The 24,345-nt window shown below is 38.2% G+C and overlaps 5 protein-coding genes across 5 annotated transcripts; 4 read left to right on the top strand and 1 right to left on the bottom strand.

The window, feature by feature from the left end:
- The first annotated feature begins 11,949 nt into the window (after positions 1-11,949).
- BDR25DRAFT_342099 (uncharacterized protein) lies at positions 11,950-12,578 on the top strand. Its single transcript, XM_033693683.1, has 2 exons — positions 11,950-12,348; positions 12,405-12,578. The coding sequence occupies exons 1-2, from the start codon at positions 12,012-12,014 to the stop codon at positions 12,551-12,553; spliced, it is 486 nt and encodes a 161-aa protein (XP_033548920.1). The 5' UTR covers positions 11,950-12,011; the 3' UTR covers positions 12,554-12,578.
- A 157-nt stretch (positions 12,579-12,735) lies between these two features.
- BDR25DRAFT_342098 (uncharacterized protein) lies at positions 12,736-13,743 on the top strand. Its single transcript, XM_033693682.1, has 3 exons — positions 12,736-13,353; positions 13,405-13,511; positions 13,568-13,743. The coding sequence occupies exon 1, from the start codon at positions 12,874-12,876 to the stop codon at positions 13,291-13,293; it is 420 nt and encodes a 139-aa protein (XP_033548919.1). The 5' UTR covers positions 12,736-12,873; the 3' UTR covers positions 13,294-13,353; positions 13,405-13,511; positions 13,568-13,743.
- A 941-nt stretch (positions 13,744-14,684) lies between these two features.
- Positions 14,685-14,834, top strand: BDR25DRAFT_221143 (uncharacterized protein; the record flags this gene model as incomplete). Its single annotated transcript, XM_033685020.1, has 1 exon — positions 14,685-14,834. A coding segment is annotated over one exon (150 nt), but the record flags the coding sequence as incomplete, so codon positions are not given.
- A 1,417-nt stretch (positions 14,835-16,251) lies between these two features.
- Positions 16,252-18,342, bottom strand: BDR25DRAFT_353819 (uncharacterized protein; the record flags this gene model as incomplete). Its single annotated transcript, XM_033695214.1, has 18 exons — positions 16,252-16,397; positions 16,451-16,650; positions 16,698-16,993; positions 17,031-17,060; positions 17,098-17,130; positions 17,193-17,226; positions 17,266-17,289; positions 17,317-17,379; positions 17,414-17,450; positions 17,487-17,522; positions 17,573-17,580; positions 17,638-17,703; positions 17,757-17,793; positions 17,823-17,964; positions 17,999-18,045; positions 18,087-18,131; positions 18,184-18,205; positions 18,244-18,342. 18 exons carry the CDS (start codon positions 18,340-18,342, stop codon positions 16,252-16,254), a joined length of 1,365 nt encoding a protein of 454 aa, XP_033548917.1.
- Positions 18,343-18,462: 120 nt separating this feature from the next.
- BDR25DRAFT_284536 (uncharacterized protein) lies at positions 18,463-19,414 on the top strand (the record flags this gene model as incomplete). Its single annotated transcript, XM_033688121.1, has 3 exons — positions 18,463-18,700; positions 18,751-19,094; positions 19,142-19,414. The coding sequence occupies 3 exons, from the start codon at positions 18,463-18,465 to the stop codon at positions 19,412-19,414; spliced, it is 855 nt and encodes a 284-aa protein (XP_033548916.1).
- Between the last annotated feature and the right edge of the window lie 4,931 nt (positions 19,415-24,345).

Genomic DNA, 24,345 nt, shown 5'->3' with positions numbered 1-24,345 from the left:
TTGCAGCAAATTGCAGCATGTTGCAAGCTGGTCGCGCATAGGGCTAGTGCGCGAGGGACTCGGATCGGCAGAACAAAAAGCCGAGCAACACAAGTAGAGCAGAAAAAGGATTAATAAATCAACACAATGAACACAATTAATACAATTAATCAATCATCCCATACATTATATCTAAACCCATCATTCATCTTAGGAAGCCTAGAAACAGTGCTTTAATCTAACAAGAATAAAGACTGTACTATAAGGCATCTAAATGTTCTTTTAAGACAAAGGCTGTTAAGTTCCTAGGCTTTATAGTTACACTAGAAGGTGTAGTAATAGACTTATTACGCGTCTAGATAATTAAGGAATAGCCTAAGCTAGAGAGCTTTAAGGACATCTAGGTATTTCTAGGCTTTATAAACTTTTATTAAAGATTTGTCTATAATTACTTAGAGATTGCACGCCTACTAGTTAACTATATAACAGCCGCTTAAGCCCTAAGTCTGCCCTGTAAGGGCCCTAACTTAAAAAAAAAGAAGAAAGCAAAGCAGAATTATAAGAGTCTTACAAAGTAGTACTAGAAATAGTTCTAGCTTAAAAAGGCCTACAACACCTTTCTAACTTTTAAGTTAAAATTTATAAATGCTTTAGTTTTTTAGCACTTTAATCTATTAAAGCTAGTTATAATTATTATAAACACTTTTAAGTTTACTATAGCAGTAATACTGCTCTAGCTTTAGTTCTCTAAGCTAGTAGTAAATTACTACTAAAGGCCTATAGCCTTCTAGAGCTGTAAGTTAAGCGGCCTATAACTCTGTTAGCATACGCACAATAAGAAGTTATGCGTAATTATAAAGAGCTTTAAACATTAAAGGCACTACCTAAAGTACACCTTAAGTATAATCTAAGTACTCTCTAATTATAACAATCTGTGCTATTTTATAATAATAAAAAAGCTCTCCTCTAAGTAAGCCTACTAGGCAGAAGAGCTAGCGCAGTTTAATTTTAAGATTAAATACAAGCTAGGTCTAAAAAACCTAGCTAATAGACTATCTAGGAGACCTAATTACATAAAAGGGGTCTTCTTAGAAAAAGTAAAATTACTATAAAACATAATGCTCTTAACTTTATAGTAAAAGCTTTAAGTGTAGATAATTTAAACATCTACAGCTTATTACACTAGTTAGGCAGCGTGTAGTATAACTTCTTCTAACAGTAACCTAGCAAGGTGCTGTACTATACCTAGGGAATCCCTAAATCCACCTAACATAATGTTAATTATTAGAGGTACACCTTTATTAACCTAACCTGTTATTCCTATAAACTATAGTAGTTATAGGGCAGTTAATCCTAAAGCGCTGCAGGTCCTCTATAAGGAACTTATAATGTAATAATAGACCTAGGATGTTATAAAAAAGTTTCTTTATTACCTTTATATTTATAAAATGTTATTACTAAACTATCTTACTATTATAGCTATATAAGATAAAAACACTTATACTTTAAAAGTTCTAAAACATCTTTTTAAGTACATTAAGTAAGTGTAGGAAACTAATAAAGCCTATTAGTTAAATGCGCTCTTAATAAAAAAAAAGGTAAATAAAGTAAAAAAAAGCACTCTATTTTAGAAGTATAACCCTATAGGTGTCCTGCGCAGGAATAGAAGAGTGTAGATTCTAGATAATAAAGCCTTATGTTAAAATATTTTAATAAAAAACTATAATAACTTTATAAAAAAGCATTACAGTGTTAAAAAGACTATAGACCTTTTTAAAAAGAAATACTACTAGCTATACCTTTACTATAATGTTTATAAGTATGTTATAAAGTGCACACTATGCTAGCTAAATAAGATTTAGTAGTATAAGCTTTAAAAGTTACTAAAACTTTTACTTTTACTTACTTCTTTATAAAAGTACTACTTACTAGACTTTATTACTAACTTACTAGAGTTAAAAGACTTTATAAGTAGTACTTATAACTTAATTTTAGTACTTATTAACTGCTTTTTAAAGTACATCTAGTACCTTCTTATTACTAAGACTATTATAGCAAGAAAACTAGCTACTTTTCTAAAAAAGTAATTTTTTATAAAAATAAGACTACTAGATACTCTTATTTCTAATTATAGTTTAATCTTTACTAGTTAGTTTTAGTTAAATATCTACTTCTACTTAAAGATTAACTACTAGCTTAGTATAGCTTTTTATTCTTAAACTAATAAGTAAACTAAGTATTAAAATTAAAAATTAAAGTTATTTTTATAGTTATACTTAAACTACTAGTAGGATAATTAGTGTAAGCTGCTATTATACACAGAGTATGCTTACAACTCTAAAAAACACTTTTTCTATAGTAAATGCCTAATACGCGTAGCGTACAGAGTTACCTTAAAAAGCTTTAATAGAGTTAAGAATAATTATTAGCTTAAGCGCCTACTCTAGGTATAAAATAAGTCTAAAAAGGCACTAGCCCTATAGGACTAAGTAGTTGCTTATTTTTTAAAATAGAATAAGTAATAAGAAGCTATACACTTATGCCTTAAGTAGGCATAGCAGCACTAGGTTAAATAGTATAACACTAAGCATTTAAAAAAGCACTTTAGTGTAAGAAATTAAGTTATTTTAAAGTTAAAGCATATTAAAATATTGTCCGTACGCAGCAGCAGCGTCGCGGCCTGGATACGAGCGATCACGCACGAGCAGGATCACGTATCTATGTCACATGATGCTCGTGCGCGAACCTCCGTGCGCGAACATCTAGATATCCCCCTTTTCCTCTGTACGGAGGAAAAACAAGAAGCAATCAACACTAGTTACCTAACACCCCCATGCAATGTTTACACCGTGCAAACCTCTCCGTCTTGTACGCATTTGCTAACACCAAGTGCTAGCTAGCAGAGGGTCCATTTAACACTAATTAGTAGTTTAAATACTATAAGAGAGGAAGCTCTTCTTATACCTTTCTGTTTAAAGGTTTGCGTACAAGAAGAATCCTTTTCCTTACTACTTTAACTATAAATTAGCAAGAGTAAAAATAGAGTCTAATTTATGTGTAAGTAGCTGTAAATCTCTGTTTAGTTACCTAAGCAAGAGCAAGAAACCTGTCTATACAATACTATTTAAAAGTATTATACAAATAGTAGTGCTTGTTTAACACTAGGAGGTCTGTTTTATCTTTTTGCACAAGGCTGTTTAGAGGCAGCGTACAACAAGAAGTAAGACAGCGCGCGACAACGCATAATTAACTACTATAGAGCAACAAGCGACGCCAGCTCCATCTATAACTAGCTAACATAACATATTAACGTACAACTAATACGTACCTTTTATAGGCATCTTAGCAAAGACCCTAGCAAAGCAGACAAACATTAAAGATTAGGTAGATAAGATTAAACTATTAAATAACACACTTAAAAAAAAGCTTAATTTGTACGCAGCTAACTTAATTATAAAACTCTGCGCGTTAAGCGCAACAGACGTACATATGCTTAAGAACTTTTAGAATAACTTTGTAGAGTAGGAGCTTATACACTTTAAAGATCTTAGCTAACTATTTCTATAAAAACTAATTACTACTTTACAGAATAAAAGCATTAGCTTTAAGAAAGACATAATAAAAGCTACTACACTATATAGACTTATAAAAGAAGAACACATGTTTACTGTCCTACTAGAGCATTATATAAAACTATTACTACTATTGCTAGTCTTAACGCAACAGAGGATGTCCCTGTACAAATTACCTGCAGACCTAATACTTCCTCTGCAATTAGTACAACTACCTTGTAATAGCTTACTGTACAAAAGCACGACTAGGCAGCTACATGTTCCTGTAGCCACAGCTCTACATAAGATTCCCTAAAGCTTGTACCTACTGTATATAATTTAATTACTGTACAATCTATACTAACTTCTACCTACATAAGATATTACAGTAGAGAACCTTGCGCCTAAGAAGGTTGTACAATTCTAGAAGGCATAGAGGAAGGAGAACAACTACACAGGGCAACTATATAATATCCTAGCTAATAAGGCTATAGTATTTATTAAGCTCTGCTAATACCTTGCTATCTCTAAGGCATTGTACGTAAGCATCTTTCCTAATATCCTTAAAGGGCGCGCACACATGTTCTACCTTTATAATATTAGTCTAGAATAATTATAGAAGTTACTGTACAAGCAGCTTAGCAATTACTTTAATACTAATGTAAACTACAACTAGTATTAAACAGATTAGATAATAATAAGCTTTATATAAAGTAAGTAAAAAAACTTTATAAAAACTCTATATAAAGCTTTTAAAGCTATAATTAATAAACTTACTCTTATATAAAAAGCTTTTAGTCTATAATTCTAAGGCAAGATACTGCTTTACACTGCTATTATATAAGCATACTAAGGGCAACTTAAACTTAAACAAGTAATGTTCTTAATTAAGCCTATATATAAGGCACTGTACAGTAACCTCTATTTAGCACTTTAGGTTATAATTAATTAACAGAACAATACATTTATAAACAAATCTTAGGACATGTACTACACTAATAGGCAATATAGCTTACTACGTACACATAGCTATTAATAACATAGAAGAAGCCTAAGGGGATATAGAGAATTATTTAGACCACAGTTCTCTGCATAATTAAAGTAATGCTTTATCTGTTATAAGAAAGAATGTTAGTTAATAAATTATCTTTACATAGATTAATTTTATGCAAAACGCTAATATATCTCTTTATATAAAAGATTCTATAACAAGACACTAACATATAAAGAGGTAAATGTGTACATTTAAGAGTTTAAAGGTAAGCTAGAGTAGAAGAAAGAGAAGTTGCACAATAATAATAACTTAAATAAAGAGGAAGGTAAGAAGATTATTAACTACCTTACTAATGCTACATTTCTCTACTGCGCAACTGTAGAGGACATCTACAGCCTAGAACCTAAAAGATACGCAGAACAGTTTATCCTTAAAGATTAATACTATATAGTATACTAAGGTAAACTATAGGATACTAGCACAGTAAGGATCTCTACTGTAGGGAAGTTACAACTTAAAGCATACCTGCAAGAATTCCCTTATATAAAAGTAGACTAGACACTAAGGAAGAAGAGTATTAGCTTTAAAAGATAAGGATTAACAGAATTAATTAGTACTATATAAATTACTAACCTAGTTAGTAATGTAATGTATTACATCCTAGACACCCTAACACTGTTCCTACTGTCTCTAGCAGACGCAGACTAAATAGGTGCATACTTTAACAACATTCTAAATGTTATTGTACGCAAAGACAAAACTACTGTACCTGTTGTACAAAAATAGAGACACTTTTTTTTTAATATTAGTAAGAAAGAATCTATGTCTTTCTTTACTAAATTAGAACTCCACCGCCTCCACTGCTAATTTAGACACCCCTGCACAAAGAGACTCTAGAAGATGCTAACCAGCGCCGGCTACAACATTAATGCTGCAGTGCTAGAAGAGATTAAGAAGTTCTGCTACCTCTGCTAATTATACAACTAGGCCCTATAAAGATTTAAGTTTATAATTAAGGATAACACTTACTTTAACTATAAAGTTATTATTAATGTTATATAAATTAATAATAGGGATGTCTTACATGTTATTAATGTAGACACATTATTTTAGGCTGCCACATTCCTAAAATCTATGTCTGCACAAGATACCTAGGATGCACTGTGCAAATGCTAGATTAACACCTATTAAGGACCCCTAGACTACATTATGCATAACCCTAGTACAAACTTTGCTTTAGAGGATTTTTAAGCTTATGCAAAGATTGTAGGAGCTACATGTAGGCAGATGCCTGTAGAAGCACATTAGGCAGTTAGAAAGGTTAAGCGCGCGCACACACCTCTCTAACAAGTGTTTAACATCCTAAAGACTAAGCTAGGTGACTGTACAGATAATAAGGCCATCCTGCAGATGGCAGTTAAGGCTCTAAACAACACAGCTGGCCCACACAGTCTAGTACCTACACTGCTAGTCTTTAGAGCATACCTAAGAATTAACCTAGACTCTCTACTATTGCTAGACATTATTACACAAGTAAGCACTGTATAAAAGGTAATAAAGATACTTTAAAAGAACTATGCAAAAGTAAACATTAATTGTGCAATTAACACTTATAATAGCCCTACAACACACAAAGTTCTTAACCTCCCCCTTAGCTTAGAGATTATAGCATAGAAGGAGAAGAAAGGCTAGACTAGCCTGTATAAAATTAAGAGCATTAAAGGGAGAGACATTATTATTAAGAGAAAGAATAGCCTACTAAAGCTCTAATATACATAGGCTAAACTGTACTATAGAGAAAAGGAGAAAGACAACTTACCTGCAACAGATAACCTAGATAAACTAATCCCTGTACAAAGGGATCTTCTAAAGAAGAGAAAGAGAGAACAGCCCTATAAAAATGTTGTAGAGGCAGAACTAGAGCCCACTACAGACTAAGCCCCTTAGGATAGTAATGCCGCACTAGTGCAAAGGGAAGATATAGATACTAGGAGAAGTAAAAGGCAAAGGAAACCTGCACAAAGTCTAGACTAGGTATTCCTAACCTAGAAGGAGAAGGATAATTAGGCCTTGTCTATTAAGCTCTGTACAGACAGTGTGATTACTACACCTAAAGAACTATTTAAGGAATTAGACTGCATAGAGATAGACACCCTAATTACTAACAGCACTTTTAAGGTTATAGCGTACAACCTAATAAGGCATAAAGGTTAGATTTTTAACCTTTGCCTTGTATAAAAAGTAAAAGGCAAAACAACCTAACTATATAAGAAATCCTGCCTAGTGTTTGCTAGCCACTTAGACAAAGAGAAGAGAGAAATTCTTACCTAGTTACTAACTATCTAGAGGATAAGCTAGAGACTACTCTTAGCTATAGGAGCAAGCCTAAGAGCTACATACAGAATGCATTTTAAACTGCGCGATATTATATAAGCATACATCTAATTAACAGATAAGCTTATGCGCACGCTGTACACAAAGCTACTAAAGAAGATGCGCTAGAGCTTTCTACTAAATATAATACTCTAAGTTGTACAACCCTTGTATAGAGCTGCTAAATTAGGACTGTATTAGTTTAAGACATACTATAACTACTATAAAGAAAAGCTGCGCATGCACATCTTTTTATACAACCCCTACCTCTTAATTACTAATAAAAGAGAGCACACTTTTAGTATTACTAGCCTACAAACAGATAACACTTTAAGCATTATAACAAAGGATTTTGCGCAAAGAGAAGAGAAGAAACTGCAGAAAGTAAAGTTCTATGCAAAGGGTAAAACTATTCTAGCAGAGAAGCAGCCTATTAAGTTTAACAGTAGAAGGATTAAACTTACGCACAACATAGTAGTTCTTACTTAGAAGGGATAAGTAAGCTACTTTTATATAATTAACCTAAAGGACAAGGATGCTGCACAACAATATATTAAGCAACATGCAAGAGAGGCATACATTGCATCTATATGTTAACTAGAGGCAGCATTTAACCTGTCTATTGCTGCATAAACTATAGACCCTTTGCATAATAATATTAACACACTTAACACATAAATCTAATAGCAGATAAATAATAGTAAGTGCAGTCTTACCTTTCTACTATTGCAGCTTAATTGTGCGAAGCTGTTTATCTTTACAGATAGATTATTTGCTAACAACAAGGACCTTAGCTTACAGCTAGGATTCTTAATTGTATTAGGTAATAAGGACTGTACAGAGTAAAGCAACTACTTTAAAATACTAGGCAACATTATACACTAGAATTCTACTAAGTGTAAAAGAGTAACTAGGAGTGTCCTTACTAGTAAACTATATAGAATAGTTAGAGGGTTTAATAATGCAATTGCCCTTAGTACAACTCTACAGCAAATTATACAAACGCTTAAACTGCTACTAATCCTAGTAGTAATCTGCACAGATTTAAGGTCTCTGTACAATTGCCTTGTCAAGCTAGGCACTACTAGCGAAAAGCGACTCATGATTAACATCATGTCACTCCGCGAATTGTACAAGAAGAGGGAAATCGCTAAGATAAGGTAGATTAATAATAGAAGCATCTGTGGACTAGCTAGATCCTGTGCGCAAAGATGCCTTAGACTAACTAGACTAACAACGCCTTTGTATAAGGCCTATTTCTCTTTGTTTTGTTTTTTTTGTTGTACGCACTTATCTTTCTTATTATAAGGATCTGTCACTGTCAGCACTGTACAAAAAGAGAAAAGAGCCAGGGGATTGTACAGCAGGGCTTAGAAAGCAAAGGATAAAGAAGAGAAGAGCTATTTACATAGCGCAACTAGCCTATTCTAACGCACAGCATTACTAAGGCAAGTCCTAATAAATAGGGTAGAGTAAAGGCAGAACGTAATTAGATAGACCTACATAGACAGAAGGGAGGTAACGTGTACAGAAGGCAACTCTTTAGATAAAAAGAAAAGTTGCCAGTGTCTGTACGCAGCAGCAGCGTCGCGGCCTAGATACGAGCAATCACGCACGAGCAGGATCACGTATCTATGTCACATGATGCTTGTGCGCGAACCTCTGTGCGCGAACATCTAGATATCCCCCTTTTTCTCTGTACAGAGGAAAAACAAGAAGCAATCAACACTAGTTACCTAACACCCCTGTGCGATGTTTACACCGTGCAAACCTCTCCGTCTCGTACGCATTTGCTGACACCAAGTGCTAGCTAGCAGAGGGTCCATTCAACAAATATAGTATTTATTAAAAAAGCTTAATGTAACATACCTAAGACTTTTTAAAGTACTTAAAAAAATTAAAAAGCTAGCATACTAGCTAGACTTACTATAATTAATGTAAAAAATTTATTTTATCTTTTATGTTTTACTGCTAGAGCAATAGAATAAGCTTCTTTAAGAAAAGCTTTTCTAGCCTAGGCCTATACACATTCTAGAGACAGATAGTAAAGACTACTATAAAGTTAAAGAAATTTTTAAACATAAAGATTTAAAGGTAAAATAACAGTTTTTTATAAAGTAGCTTAAGTAGCCTTTTAAAAACTTTACTTAAAAACTTAAAAAACACTTTAATAACTATAAAAAAGTTTTTTAAAATTATTAGCTTACTTTATGTAATACATTATAATAAAAGTAATAGCTAAACACTACACTTATAGGTACCTCTTAGAGGATAACTATACTAACTTTAGCACTTACAGCAAAACCTAATGCAATCTAAACTCTATAATGTAAGAATTACTAAAAAAAGTTAGTATATAAATAAAAAAAGAATAAAGTAATAACTTATACTTTTTACTATAAAATTTTAACTTTATGTAGCTTATAAGGTTATAACCTAAAGCAAAGTGTAAATGTCTGTATTAAAGGTACTATCTAGGGCCCTACTAGACTTAGAGAGGTCCTAGGTAAAGTCTAGACTAGGTATTATCTATATATATAACAGAAACATCTTAAAGATTTCTAAAAACATTACTAGCTACTTTTTTAGTAAAATAAAAGTTTTACACACTTTTAATTTATTTATGCTATACTAAACTACTAATTTATAACTAGTAAGCTTACCTCTTTAGCAGCAGGTATATTTAGCCTATAGTAGTACTACTATTTTTTCTAGTTAGTTGCGCAGCTGTTTTTAAAAAAAATTGCCTTAAACTTAAACTAAATAATAGTATTATTTAGATAGTTCTTACTAACACTACTAAGACTACTTTAAAGTAAAGTTAGCTATAATCTAAATAACTTATAATACTAAGACATACTTTATACTACTTATAGTTATATTTCTAGAAAACCTAACACTACTAGGTATACTCTGCTAGCGTAAAGCCCTTAGTCTTATGCTTTAGCTACTAGAAGTATGCATTAATATGCTTTTTAAAGGCTAAAGTGTATAAAAAAACATCTTTTTAATAGCAAAGCTAAGCTTTAGTGTCTAAGTTAAGTTTTTAACTTAGGTTACTTATAGTTTTAATAGCGCGTCTATTATAGTTAAAAGCTTAGTTAATATAGTACTAAAGAATATTTCTAGCGCAGCAGAAGTAGGGATTAAGCTGTACATAGTTAGCATGAACTTAAAAAGCTTTAAAAAACTTACTTTTATATAGCTACCTGCTTTTCTATTAACACAGCCTTTATAAACACTAAATAGTGTGCTTTTTATACACACACTAGTATTTATAGCTATGTAAAAATTAAAAGCTAAAGGCTTTTTACTACTTTTTTTAAATAACAGCATAGTAACATAGCTACAGCACTATTTCTAAATAAGTAGCAGCTAAAGCTCTAAGTAAGGCAGAAGCTTATAGACATATGTAGAAATCTCCTCTTTAAAGCACTAGGCAAGAGATGTAATAGGCATAGTAAAAAAAAAAAAGTTATAGCTAAAAAGACTAGTTAGAGAGAAGCTAAAGTAAAAGTAAAAAAAAAAAGGTTTAAAAGTAGTAAAAATAGTGTTTTATACTTAAACCTACACTTACTTTTTCTACTTTATGTAAGGTCTAAAGTTGCCTTAAAGCCTTACTGCCTATAACTTACTTAGTATAAAATATTAGAGAAATAAGAAAATATATAAATAGCTTAAAGAAACTATTACTTATACTTACACTTAACTAACTAAAAAAGTAACTACTTTTAGTAAATAGTAATATATTAAAAGCATTATTCTTAAGCATTTTATGTACAGAGATATCTCTAAAGCACTAATTTATTAGTACTTAAAAGAACTAGTAGAACAACTTGCTTATATAGCACTACACCTCTCTATTTAGCACTTGTAACTTTAGACTAGAGCAGCTATAGATTTAGTCTTAGAAGCTTTACAGCGCTAACCTTAGAACTATTCTAGTAATACATTAAAACTTTAAGCTATTTTAAATAAAATTATAATATTATAAGCTTACTAATAACTATTTTTTTAATAAAAAAAACCTAGTAATTAACTACTACATTTAAAAAAACTACCTGCGCAAGAGCAGTGCATCTATAGATGCCTTATAGTACTTATAAGTACTAAAACTAAAACTTTAAGACCTTTAAAAGTAGACCTTAACTAGATAGTAAAAAAAAAAAGTTATAATTTTAAGTTACTTTTATAAAAGTAGGCTTTTTAATTATAAACTATCTGCTTTACTTAGCTTTTATAAGCCTATTAGGCTTAACCTAATAAGATAAGAACGCCCTATATTAGTAGCTACAGCGCTAGTAATAATGTTCTAACTTTTTTAGTTATACTTTTTTAGACATAGTTTTTCTTTACTAAGGTTTTCTAGAGTTTAGTTACTAGTAATAAGTACTACTTAGGCGTAGCCTGTACAGTCCCCACTGCAGGTCCGCCTGGGGCTAGTCTAAGTTACTATAATATCCTACCTATCTAATCGCAGGATCGAGGACGACCTGCAGAAGGAGGGGGGCCATGTCACGGTCAACTTGGACATGCCTCAGACTCTCCCTAGAGAGCCCTCGGCCTAGCCTTGGGCACATGACGTCCTGTCACGTGCCCTAGCACATATATATATATCCTCTTACGAACCCCTAAGTCTCCTCAAGGATTCGTCTATCAATACTATCCTGTACCCCCTTCTGCGCTTCACGCTTCCTGCTTCACAGTGCTCTCACATAGAGCTAGTACAGGTTAAGGTTAATCTTAGGACGTTCTCCTACGTCGCTACTATGCTAGTAAGCACTTATATAATGTAACTATTTAGAAGACACTTACTAGGCATTATAAAATTAATATGTATAAATGTGTATAAAATAATTATAAAGTTGTAAGTAGCTAAAGGCTACAATTAGGGATGTATAGGTGCAGGGTACAGAATTTTTAAATTAGCGATTGGTTTTTTCCCATCACCAGCTAACAGTCCGCCGTACGGCACTAATACCCTGAGTCATAACTTAGTTAACTAGGTAATGGCCACCGGGCCATCATGGGTCTTGGCCAGTCTTCAAAAGACTACATTTTCGCTGGTCACTTCCTGTGCATCCCAACAACATCCTACACCTAGCGTTTGAAAAATGTCTTCTCCGTCAAAGCGAAAGCCCAGTAGCTCACCACCCGACAAGGTCGCTGTAGCGAAGAAACAATGCAATGAGCCTCCACAACAACGAAAAGCGCAAAAATCCGAAGCAGGAAATCCATGGTCGCTGCCATCACCAAACTCCTCCCAAAGCATCGACGGCGCAGACAATCCCAAACCCGAGTCCACTAAGCCGCCGCCCACAACAACCACCAATCTGTCCCAACCTAGCGACTGGGATGTTGAAAGCACCTCGTTTACGGAATTCAAGCGAATCCGCGACATGCCTCATGAGGAGCGCGTCGCCTACTTTAAGCAATTCGGCCTAGATTATAGTATAATACGCCGATGCCCCGTTCTCTTGTCTCTACTCTTGCTGACATATTTGTAGGCTCCGACGAGTCAGAAGGCGACGAGCCGGAAGGTGATGAGCCGGAAGGCGACAATAATTGGGCTCCGGATGTCGAATACGAGAATTATAAGGAGCAGGTATGCGTAGCGAGGTGGGTTGATGGCTGCGGATGTAGCAAGATCGATTGAGTAAGATAGAAGTGTATCTGTTAACAAGATAGCAGCATTATTAAGATGAAATCAAACCATCATCGCATCTACGAGCCCTTTTCTTCCTCGTCTAATTCTTAATATTACATCCGCAGGCGCTTATCTTGCAACTTGCCGAGTTTTCATAATGGTGGAAGTTTGGTCCGCAAATGGGAGGAACCCACAGATGTCGACCTGGAATGCTATGAAAGGAAGGAGCGCTTGTGGAAATTTTTCATCTGACACAGTTGCAGCTGTAGAGCGACACGGTCGAAGTTTTGTAAACAAGCAATCCCGTTTTCTCTGCTCAGCAATTTACGATGGAGTCAACGACAGGGAAGTGGGAAAGGGCGAAAGCTCTAGCGCTCGATACTTGGCCTAAGACCGTCTTTACCAATTTTCTATACCTAGAATTCTTTGGACGCCGTTCGAAACTTAGCCCTTACGAGTTTCTGAAAAGGACCGCCGAAGAGGTTAAGGCCGATGCCTCGCTCTACAAAACACTCCTTGATGCAGTTGAAGAGGCGAGCGATGAAGACCTAGAAAAGATGTGGAGAGAAGGATGGGGAACCTGTAGCGCCTGGGCGATTTTATTAAGTTCACGACTGTCAGAGAGCCTTCAGGGCATCAATTTCGCCAGCGACGGTACGCACCGGACAGCATACACCGATGATAGCATTCTCTTCAACAGTAGCGCCAGAAACGCTCTGCAACTAGAAGATCGCAAACCCGTACGATGACGAGGCACCACCTACCTCATGGTAGGTGTCGGGAGACTAGCCCCGGTGCTGACGTATAAGGCAAGCAATAGTCATGAAAAAACGTTGGAGACAACGCTAAGATCAAAGTAGAAAAAAGGCAAAGAATACGACACCGAGATATTGAAGAATTGGCAAGAAGCTATTCGAGTATCTCTACGACAGTTCCTTGAGAACCCACAAACCGTTATTCTCTTTAGGTAGGCACCTTCGTTCTGAAACCCTAACACACTATACTGAGAGAGCATCGGTCAAGGAGCGGCAATCTTCTCCAGTTCGATGGCATGGTCAAGTGGATAAAAGGGTCCAATCAGATCCAGTGGTCGGAACGTAAAGGGTCAGATGAATTCGAGTGGCGGGCTGTCTTTAGAGACGGCAACCAAATAACGGCATATGAATGCGTAACTGAATTTGCGAAAATTTACTCAGAAGGAATCACGGCGGCCGCAATTCGAGCTAATCGCCAGGAATTGGAATCTTTTGTGGGGCACTCTTGAAGCAATCTATGGTAAGCCGAGACTAGAGACTATTGTCACGGGCTAGGCCCAGAAAGAAGGCTGGGGCTAAGCCCCAGCAGGAGTTCGACCGGAACGACAGTCAATATAGCAGTCAATGTAGCAGTCAGCCAAGGCGCCTGCGAGCGAGGAACTATTAAGGCCTTCGGCCGTGCGCAGTACTTCAACTCCGCACGTCACGACGGAGATTTCTTTCCCTTCTTTAGCTTTATTATACTTTCGTAAATCTATTTATTTGGACCCCACTCTCCCACTTGTGACGTCCGAACCACCAGGAACACTCTGCCCTGGCACATGACGTGCATCAACTTTACCGACCTCCTACTAACGCTCCAACAAGCTGTCTTTGCGACCGAAAAGCTTGGTCTGAAATACCTCTGGATTGATGCGCTTTCAATTGTCAAGTACGATGATTAAGATAAGGCCCTGGAGATTGATCGAATGCCGTACGTCTATAGTAACGCGACAATTACCTTACTAGCATCTCGAGCTCCAAGCGTAAATGATGGATTTCTACACGACCGAACGCCTCTTGGTTATGAGAAACAGGACTCTATCTTTAGACTACCCTACATCTCTCCCGCCGGGGGCGCTGGCAGCGTCGTCCTTGTGCCTCGAATCCGCGAGCCTGAGGAACCACTTTTAATACGAGTATGGGCTTTCTAAGAGAGGCTGCTGGCGTCTAGAATCTTATATTATCGCTCTATGCAAACTCGGTGGCTGTGCTATACTGCCCATAAAGCTGATGGCCTGGCGGAAAGAGTTGAATATAACGATATAGTCTAGAACGCCACGTCACAGGCAGTAGTAAAGCGCAATTCGTCCAAAAGTCTCACCACCTTTGAATAATAGAATCTTGTCATTCAGCAGTATACCTCGCGCGAACTCACTTTAGCCGAAGATCGACTACCAGCGGTTATAGGTATCGCGGAGAGGATGCGTGCTGTTTCTAATAATAATTATATGACTGGGCTGTGGAAGTCGACCCTACTAAAATCATTGTTATAGTTTTGCTATATATCAAATACTAGCATCACCTGTTTGCCTAGCTTCGGACCTTCCTAGTTATAGGCATCGGTGGACTATCCAGTACAGCCTTGCCTAGGCTATAAGCGCGGAGTTGTCGATGTAGTGAGATTCATCCTTATCAACGTCACTCTTAAAGATTCGAATGGTCGCTTCGGTCCAGTCACGTCCAGCAGTGTGACTATTAAAGGTCTAATGCTCAGCGGAACGATTGAGAATGAGCACAAAATAAGGGTTACTAACGACCGTCTTACTACTTTTACTAAAGCTATCCATGTCTAAAATCGGCTAGACAAAGATTTAGGCTCCTTTAGACAAGATCGATCTATCTACCTCCTTCATATCCAGCGATCCGAGAAGAACGAATGGTCAGTCAGCCTACTTTTAAGTCGTCGCGAGGATGGGCAGTATTCGAGAGTTGGCTGCTTCACATGCTACGCAGCCATTCTAGTGAGCCTAAACCCGGCTTTGTTTGTAAGTATACCGATCGCAACGGTGATAATAATATAAGAGCTGGATCCGAAATCGTCTGGGGTAGTCACGAGAATTTCCACTCTAGAGTTCAAGGGAGCCTATTCGATTGATACGGGCCAGGTATACGCACTAGGAGACAGCATCGTGTCCTAGTTCCGAAGCTTTTATGACAAACGGATGCCCTTGGTAAATTATTCATCTAAGAAGCGATTGATATCAACGAGGCTCGCTCGAGAATTATGCCTCTGGAACTTTACGAAGCAATTGCCTTTACAATGCCATTTGCTAGAATCTAAGGACGACGAGCTCACTCCCACGAAGGCAAGACTTTGTTGGTCAGCTAGGAAGCCAGGTTGCTAAGCATTGGTCAGATCCATATCAGTCAGGGCATGTCTAAGCAAGAATGGCCATAATAGGCATATTGGTCATATCTTGTAAGCTGAACACTAAGGAGGCAAAATACGCAGTTATCCGCCCTCCTAAATACAGGCGAAAATAACGCCAGAAGAGCGTCACAGAAGACAGTCAGAGATTACACAGATCACACACAGACGAGATCAGACAGATCGATCAATGCGTACCCGTCTCTCTCATAACCTCCTCCCTACCTGACAGTCAGACTTCACGACATGAAGCGAGCCAGACATTTGGCATGAAATCACCACAAGCGAAAAGCTATCCCACGGGGATAGACAAAAGGAATGTCGATCTTAGAGCAGACGGAAAATTCTCTAATCGTTGTAACCCAATACAGAGGACATTATTCAGTTCGCAGTGGTAAGTACGTTTATAAGAAGTACGGGATCTGCTGCTAATCGCTCTAGTATTGGGCCAATCTTAATTGCCTATAGCGGAAATGACTTACTAGCGGCGATCTAATAATCATCTTATATAACTCGGTAGACCTAACCAGGGGCCCCCAGCCCTACCGATCCTTGACTACTCGATTAGGCAAGAAAGCCTTGAGGTGGAAGACATTCTCGCTAGTATAAGGTCCTCTTTTCTGCGTGCCTCTCTGCCGCCGAGCGGCTACGGATGCGTCAAGTTCGTGCGTCACGACCGTTAACGCGTCTGCAATTGTATAATATCTTATCGCCGAACGATATATAATTCAGCGATCCGACAGCAAAGTTTCGATTCGCCCGGTGACGACCGGGTTAGTAGCAGTGCAAGGTCACGTGGGTGCAAGGATTGGGAGATGAGGCGTGGAAACCTGGAGGGTCCTATTTCTAGGACCTTGAGTGACGCTGAGCAGCCCTGAGCAAGCCCCGAGCAAGAATGAGCAAGACTAAGCGACAAGATGGCTTCGCTTACAGAAGGGGTCCTAGAATTGGGACCCTAGATCTAAGTAATAAGGAGATGGATTTATACGCATGGTGTCCATTGGAAACATTTATTAAATCTTCTACGAAGTTAGACTTCCAGTAGGACAGTCTATGAAAATAATAATAATAATAGATCGCCGAGGAGCGAGAGGCTCCGTGGAGAGACTCTTCGAGGAGAGAGGAGCTCTGTGGAGAGAATATTCGAGGAGAGAGGAGCTCTGTAGAGAGAATGGCTCCGTGAAGAGACTCTTCGAGGAGAGAATGGCTCCGTAGAGAGAGGAGCTTCGTGGAGAGAGGAGCTCCGTGGAGAGAGTATCCTAGGAGATACAGATTTCGGACAACCTAGTAATTCGTTCTCTCCAGCTTAAGAAGTGCACACATTCGGCACCTGGGAAATATCCATGACACACTTTGCTATTAAAGCCGCGTCAGCTTGTTTACATCACTATATACTCGTTAACTTCGTCTACTTCCTCCTCCTACAATTTAATATGGAAAGCGGACCTTTTTTATATCATAGGCACGAGATCCGAGGTGGTACCAGGTTCGGGCCTTCTAGATGCCAACACTGCCAACTGTTTGTGTCAATCCCGGCTTCACAACCTTAGCGTGACAACGGGATAGTTATTCTAAGTGGTCTGAAACTGGACCCCGCAGTAGATCACTCAATACAAAGCAAGTTGTTGCGCACGGTCGCATGAGCCCGTCTACCCGCCTCCGTCTGCACACTTCCACCTGCGTCTGCGCATAGAGACAATCAACGGTAGTTTATCAAACGGTTTACTCACTTCATTGTTTGCTACTTTCCACATCATTCAAATATGTATCTAGACACGTATATTATCAGATAGATTGGCTGCGAATTGAGAACCTCATGGTGTTCGGGAATCAGAGTTTTATACAAGTAATTGTGTCGTTAACCTCCGTCCCTACGTGGTGGGACGCCCCGTGTGATGGGACGACCGCGAGGTACTTTAACTTCTCACCCGCCCTCAATTAACAAACCTGCCTCTATATATTCCTCAGCAATTAACCCGCGATCTCTTGGTCCTCTTCAACAATTCAATGCATTTTTTTTTCATTTTTTTTCTCTAACTCACTCGACGTCCCGAGGGCGGGAGAGGGGGGCCCCTTTTCGGGCCCTCAAGCGCGAGTGCATAAGGTAGCTCACGGGGATTAGGGGAGAAGGAGTTAGAACAAAGTAGAAGGGCGCAGAATACGACGATGAAATCTAAAAAGCAAGAGCGAAATTTACGGGTCGCGTGAAGGTTGACATAAAGTTCATGTTGTCGCCAGTGTTGACCGATTTTGCACTATACAGAGTCACCATCGATGCCTTTGCCCTACGAAAGGGGTAGCATATGCCGCCGAAGATGGCGGCAGAACGTACATAGCTTTTCAATACATATGTATTATTATTTCCTTAACGTCTAACTTTTCATTTGAGAATCTATGACCAGCACTCTAATCCGAGAACCCGCTCATGCAGAGGCCCCGGAATCAGGCCCCGTCAAGCAGTGGCTGAGCAAGACTGAGCCTACCCTGGCCATAGAACTATTAGGTCAGCGTACAGCTGTGCGCCTCTGCCCCACTGCAAACGAACTTTTGTTCGCAATCTTTAACATCACTCGGGCTTCTTCAACAACGCTCCTGCTAATTGCAACCCTGCGCTTTCCAACCACTATTCCCATGTGGCATTCCAGTCCTAAGCGCCTATCATGTCGTCGCCGTCGCCGTTGCCGTCGTCCCCGAACATGTTCATGTCTCCCCACGACACCCCTAGCACTCAAAATCGACCTCCACAATCTACGATGCCTCTCCGCAATCGGTCACTCGGGCGCGATGTCCATATCTACGATGCCAAAGATCCCGCTGCAACACTTGGTGGTTTGATCCTCACGAATGGCGTCACAAATAACAACTTTTACTCCATGGTGGAAATCCTTGTCCTCTTTGCAAGCAGCTTCGAACTACAAGATGGAGATGATACCAAGATTGAGAAGAATGATGACCCGCTTCGGTCTGGGAAGTACTACATTCATGCGCCAAGTAATCCAACGTGATAGTCTCACCACACTTAAGCTAATTTTAGCTTTTAGATTCTTTCTCAATTTATGACGAGGCTTGGCTAGTTCGTACTATATCAAATGCCAGCGGGACTCGCGTCCAGTCATTCCGCGATGCCGTTCGCAAACGAGACGGCCGATGCGTTATATCTGGGAACGTGGCAGTTATGGCACAATTCGACGTTTGGGATGGCTTTCAGGCTGCGCATGTCTTCCCGATAGCCTACGAAGGTCATTGGAAGGATCATGGATACGACCGCTGGATTACCATTCAACCTGATAACGGCGGAGCCATTAACTCGGTACAAAACGGCATGCTGCTTCGGAACGACATACACCATCTGTTTGACACCTACAACCTCTCGATTAACCCTGATGTAGGTTTTCGCCGTACCCGCTGGGATCCGTGGCTGATAATGTTTAGGATAATTATAAGATTGTGTTCTTTGCCCTTGATGCATATGGTCTCGCTGGCAAACATCTTGACCAAATCTTCATCAATGACCCCCAACGACCTGTCGATCAGCTTCTGCGATGGCACTTCAGGCAGGCGGTCCTGGCAAACATGAGAGGTGCTGGAGAGCCCCGGTTCGAGCATGATTTTCCGCCTGGCTCTGATATTGTTGGTGACATTCTCAATGGTCCAAAGCCTGCTGAAAGAATGGAGTTTGAGCTGTTCAGTCGCCTGGTAGCTTAGGTTGAAATGCATGACATTTCTGCTACTCAGTAACTGGGAAAACAGCCGTAGAACATCTAATAACACATTAAGTTAATATATTAAGACAAATCCGCGATGTATTCATCACTTGCACTATACAGATTCACCACTGACGACAACGCCCTACGAAAAGGGTGGCATATGCCGCCGAAAATGGCGGCAGAATGTATATGGCTTTTCAATACAACCGTATTAATATTTTCTTCCTATACCTTTTCATCTGAGAATCCTTGATCAACGCTCTAATTTGAGAAACCGATCATGCAGCGAGGCCCGGAAATCGGGCACCCCGCTATACAGTGGCTAAGCAAGACCAGATGAAGCTGCCGCTGGTCCAACAGTAACAATAGTAGAACAATCCTTGCGAGGCTTGGCAGAGCGCTAGACCATCCTTGGGCAATTGCTCCGACGGCATCAATTGATTGACTGCAGGGTCCAATTTCGGACCCTCCGATAACTATCTGTTGTTCACGTTATCGTGGCGAAGCCAGGCTTGACACGAACAGTTGGCGGTGTGGGCATTTAGAGGGCCCCAAACTGGGACCGCCTCAGAGTCTCTCTCTCCAACGACTCTTTCTCCCTGGCGACTCTCTCCACGGCAAGTCTCTCTCCCTGGCGAATCTCTCTCCCTGGCAAGGCTCTCCACGGCAAATCTCTCGCCCCGGCGAGTCTCTCCAGCGGGTCCCTCTCCCCAGCGGGTCCCTCTTGGCGAGTCTTTGCTTAGGCAAACTTGCTTTTTCCTACCCATTCCCCGCAACGTTTCTCTAACTAGAGGAGCTGAAAGGCAAAGTGGAATGTTTTGGTCGCAAAATGCAGATTGGCATGCAAGCCACACGGAATTCTCTATATAGCTTTCAAGCTGTCGGCAGACTGCTGTCTTTTACCGTATTTCTAGCCTTTATTATGATTTTGTGGTTTCGCACGTGATTAACCTCGTCCGCGCTGTTTCCCTATTGCGACTATGGGTACAAACGTTACTATGTACAACCTCTTCCGCAACTAAACAGGCGGGTTTCAGCCGCTCGGCTGGCAGCCCGAGCTAACAGTGCGGGGGACTTAGTCGATTTTATCAAGTTGTATCATTACTATGTTGCTCTGCGTCTAGACGGCTATGCATCTTAACTTGCCCGAATATACGGGCACAATTACGCAGCGTCTCCAAAAATTAGGATAGCTCATTCTGGGGCTTTTAGCGCCTAAGATAGTACGAGTTCAAGAACAACAGGGTACAACCCCTAAATGGAACTGACTCTCGCGTAGCTTGCGTTTACAGCCTAGGCGCAGAATCGAGCCGCAAAGAAGCTTACGTTAGATATAAAGATTTCACTTAGCTAAGACTTACTCTCTTTATTTCTACAAGGGAAGATTAAGGCTATTAATAAATTAAGGAGTAGCTTTAGGAGAAGTTGCAGGGCATTCGTGAGGTTGCCGAGCACAATTTATCTTTATTTCTTACCTCTTCTATCCTATCTTAGCCCAATGTCTTCTTATATTAATACCTATCGGGATTATATTATTAAGGTATGCTAGAAAGTATTACTTTAGTGATTAGTTCTCGTAAAATAACGTGATTAATAGCCGCAGATGTATCATTTGAAGGGAGACGAACCAGTCCCTATCGCCCAAGATAATGATGTAGAAAATGCAGACGATTCCGACAATACTAGATTAGATAGGAAAAAGAAAAGACATTATAAATGGACGAACACTCACAGTCTTTATGCAATTACAGGAGGATTCGCACTCTCGACCAAAGATCTTAAACTAAACTTCCTGCAGGGCAGTCTAGTCCAGCAAACTATTACAGTCTCTAGACTCACCCTGTTAGCTAGGTGTAAACCTAATAGTATTCTAGATTTAAGCAAAGAGGATATTGTTAACAAAAGTAAAGCTGATGGCTTTAAAAAATTTGTTCTATGTATCTAGGCCAGTCGCTTTCTTATCACTACCATCTTCCGTATGGCGACAGGGTATACGATATCGCTCCTAGAGTTAAACACTTTCGCTCACTGTATCTGTGCCTTAATAGTATATGAATTTTGGTGGTTAAAACCTTTAGATGTCTAGGAACCTACTGTTGTTCCTCTGATGAAATGCCGCGAATTAGTGGCTCTTTTTTCAATGGGTACAAAATGCAATCGAGCTCCTAGGGAATTAGATTTATTTTAACACCAGCCAGAACGTAGCCAGGAACACCGCGTTAGGTTCCATAGCGATGCTGCGAGGCAAGACCAGGGAAATCTGGATGCCGTTCGTCTCCGACTCAGGGTGCCAGCACCGCCGGCAAACAATGCTGGCGAAGCTCCAGGTGCTGCAGTCAACGCTGCTTATTCCATTCTCTACAGAGGACAGACTCTGTTTGGATTTCGTTTTGAACCGCAACGCCTGGGGGAGATCTTCAAGATCTGATCTCGGTAATGGGTACAGTCATTCCAAAAAGTCTGTCCCATGGCCTGAGCGCTCGGCTGTGGTCCCCTAGACCTTGAAAAAATTTCCCCCACCCAATTTAGTAGTACAATTGTTTACCTGCTGTCTCCCTATCCACAAACCATGCCTGCTTAATTTAGTGAGGCTATTGTTGCTTGTATACAAACCTGTCTTAATATTAGGATGTTAGTTCCTTAAATTGCGAGGGACCTAAGCATATCTTATAAGCCTGTTTACAGGATCTATACTAGCTTAGATCTATGGGGCTGCCCGTATCCCCTGTCAACACTGAGATAGGGAAGACCTAGGGTAATACATAAAGGCTAGCTCTAGGTGGGTGGCAACTATCTTAGTCCTTCTCTTAGTGTTGTGCTAATGCTCTTATAGGGCCTACTTGCCTTCCTTAAGGATTGCCCTACTGCCTATCTTAACAAAATGTAAAACTTCCTACTTAATAAGTATAATGTAAGGGCGTTAGCTAGTACAATATATAATTAGCTATTAAACATGCAATAGTCTAAAAAGGTTATTTACTGTTATTCCTTAGAGCACAGTTTAGAGCTAAGAGATGCCTAGTGTCTCTATTAGCAAAGCTAGCATATAGACTAAATTATATGCCTTAACAAATCTAGATGTAACTCTTGTACTAGAGATAGAAGACACAAGTAGAGTCTTATTAGTAAAGACTGTAAAGTTTACAGCTTAATTATCTGCTTACAGAGATAAAGTCTTCTCCTAGCCTGTACTATAGATAGTTATATAACCTATATAATGTTTTAAAGTAGTAGCATATTGCAAATTTTTAAGAATTTTTTTAAGCATTAAGTGCTACCTCTCTGTAGCCTATACCTAGGGTTAAGGTTAGTTATAGTACTTAATAACACAAGTATTTATTAATTAGACTATGTAAGGGACATCTGCAACAGAGCTAGTGTAATACTAGTGTTTTTGCCTCTATATTTACCTAATTTTAACCTAATTAAGTTGTCCTTTACTATATTAAAATTATAGCTTAAAAGGAACTATTAGTTAGTAAATAACTTTAACAACTATAAAAACTTTCTTAAGCATGCTATACAGCAGCGTTGCTACTAAGAATTTAAAGTAATATTTAAAGCTGCTAGATATAGAGAATAAATAGTCTATATAATTACATCTTATTTAAGTCCTCTCTATTAAGCCTATTCTTATACTGCTTCTAGGCAGCCTTTAGTTCTCTTTTAAAAAAAGCAGCCTTTTTTTTTAGCTTAAAGAGAGTTCCTAGCTTAAAGTAGTTATATTTATTATAGTACTCTCTTTATTACTCTTTTATTATTATGCTTAAGTTCTTAAGTGTATTAAGATCTTAGTTATTCTTTACTAATATGTAACTTATCTGCTTAAGCACATCTACTATGTAAGTAAAGGTTAAGGGCTAAGCTTTCTACTACTTAAAAAAGCGCTTAAGGATGTTAGTATAGTTATAATTAGGCATCTTAAGAGGACTTAAAGGCTGCCTAGCGCGTAAGGCAGGCTAAGAGGAGCAAGAAGGTTAAGAGAACGTTAGAAATAGTAGTAATAATTAACACATGCTACGCAGTAGTTAGAGCGTCTCTAGCTTAATGTCACAATTGTGCACGAGTAAGGTTATAGAGCTTCACAGAGGTCTAGTTTAATTACCATGTAAGGTATTATAGTAGGTACAAGACATTGTGTAAGGAACAGGAAAGTTTAAAAAAAAATTAGTAATTAAATACTTAGCTTAAAAGTCTAAGCGCTTTAAGTATAAATTAAGCCTATTTTAAGTTTAGTTAGTGTTAAAGCAGTTTATGCTTAAGTTTATGTCTATGTTATGTTATATTTATGTTAGACGTGCACTAATAATACTCTAGTACACATCTAATATAGTTATGTCTAGGATCTAGGGAGGATACTGTAACAGTACCCCCCCTCTTATTAAAAAGGGAATTCTTTATATTAGTAGTTCTAGCATTAAGTTGTTTTTATTAGGGTACAAGTTTAGTTTAGATAAGTATTAAGCATAGAATTAAGTTACTGCAGAGTTCTTTTATAAAGCTTTTATAAGTTCTTATAACAGTTTATTATATCTAGTCTATTTTATAAAGTATTTATAAATACATTTTTTTTATTAAACTAAATTAATTTAATGTCTTTTATAATGTATTCTAGTTTATTATTTATAATAATAGGTTTAGGTAGTAGGTTTAGCTGTCTAGGTAAATAATTAGATTTAAAGGCTACTTAGCGCAGTAATAATATGTAGAACACAAGGTGCATCTTTATGCTGTTAGGTAGAATTAATTAGTAAGCATGTAATAAAACTATATAGGCTACTATAAAAAAGCTAAAGTTTTTTTAATTAAGTTTTTTTAATTATTAGTTTATTTAAATATTTCTAGTGTCTAGCTAAACCTTCTTGCTAGCTACATACATAAAGGTAAAAGTTTAAGATTAGTTTATATACTTTTATTAAAAAGCTTAAG

Source organism: Lindgomyces ingoldianus (genome assembly GCF_010093535.1).
Source record: "Lindgomyces ingoldianus strain ATCC 200398 unplaced genomic scaffold BDR25scaffold_12, whole genome shotgun sequence".
Taxonomy (NCBI): domain Eukaryota; kingdom Fungi; phylum Ascomycota; class Dothideomycetes; order Pleosporales; family Lindgomycetaceae; genus Lindgomyces; species Lindgomyces ingoldianus.
The sequence above is the reverse complement of the archived record's forward strand: the minus strand, read 5'-3'. Positions and strand labels throughout refer to the sequence as shown.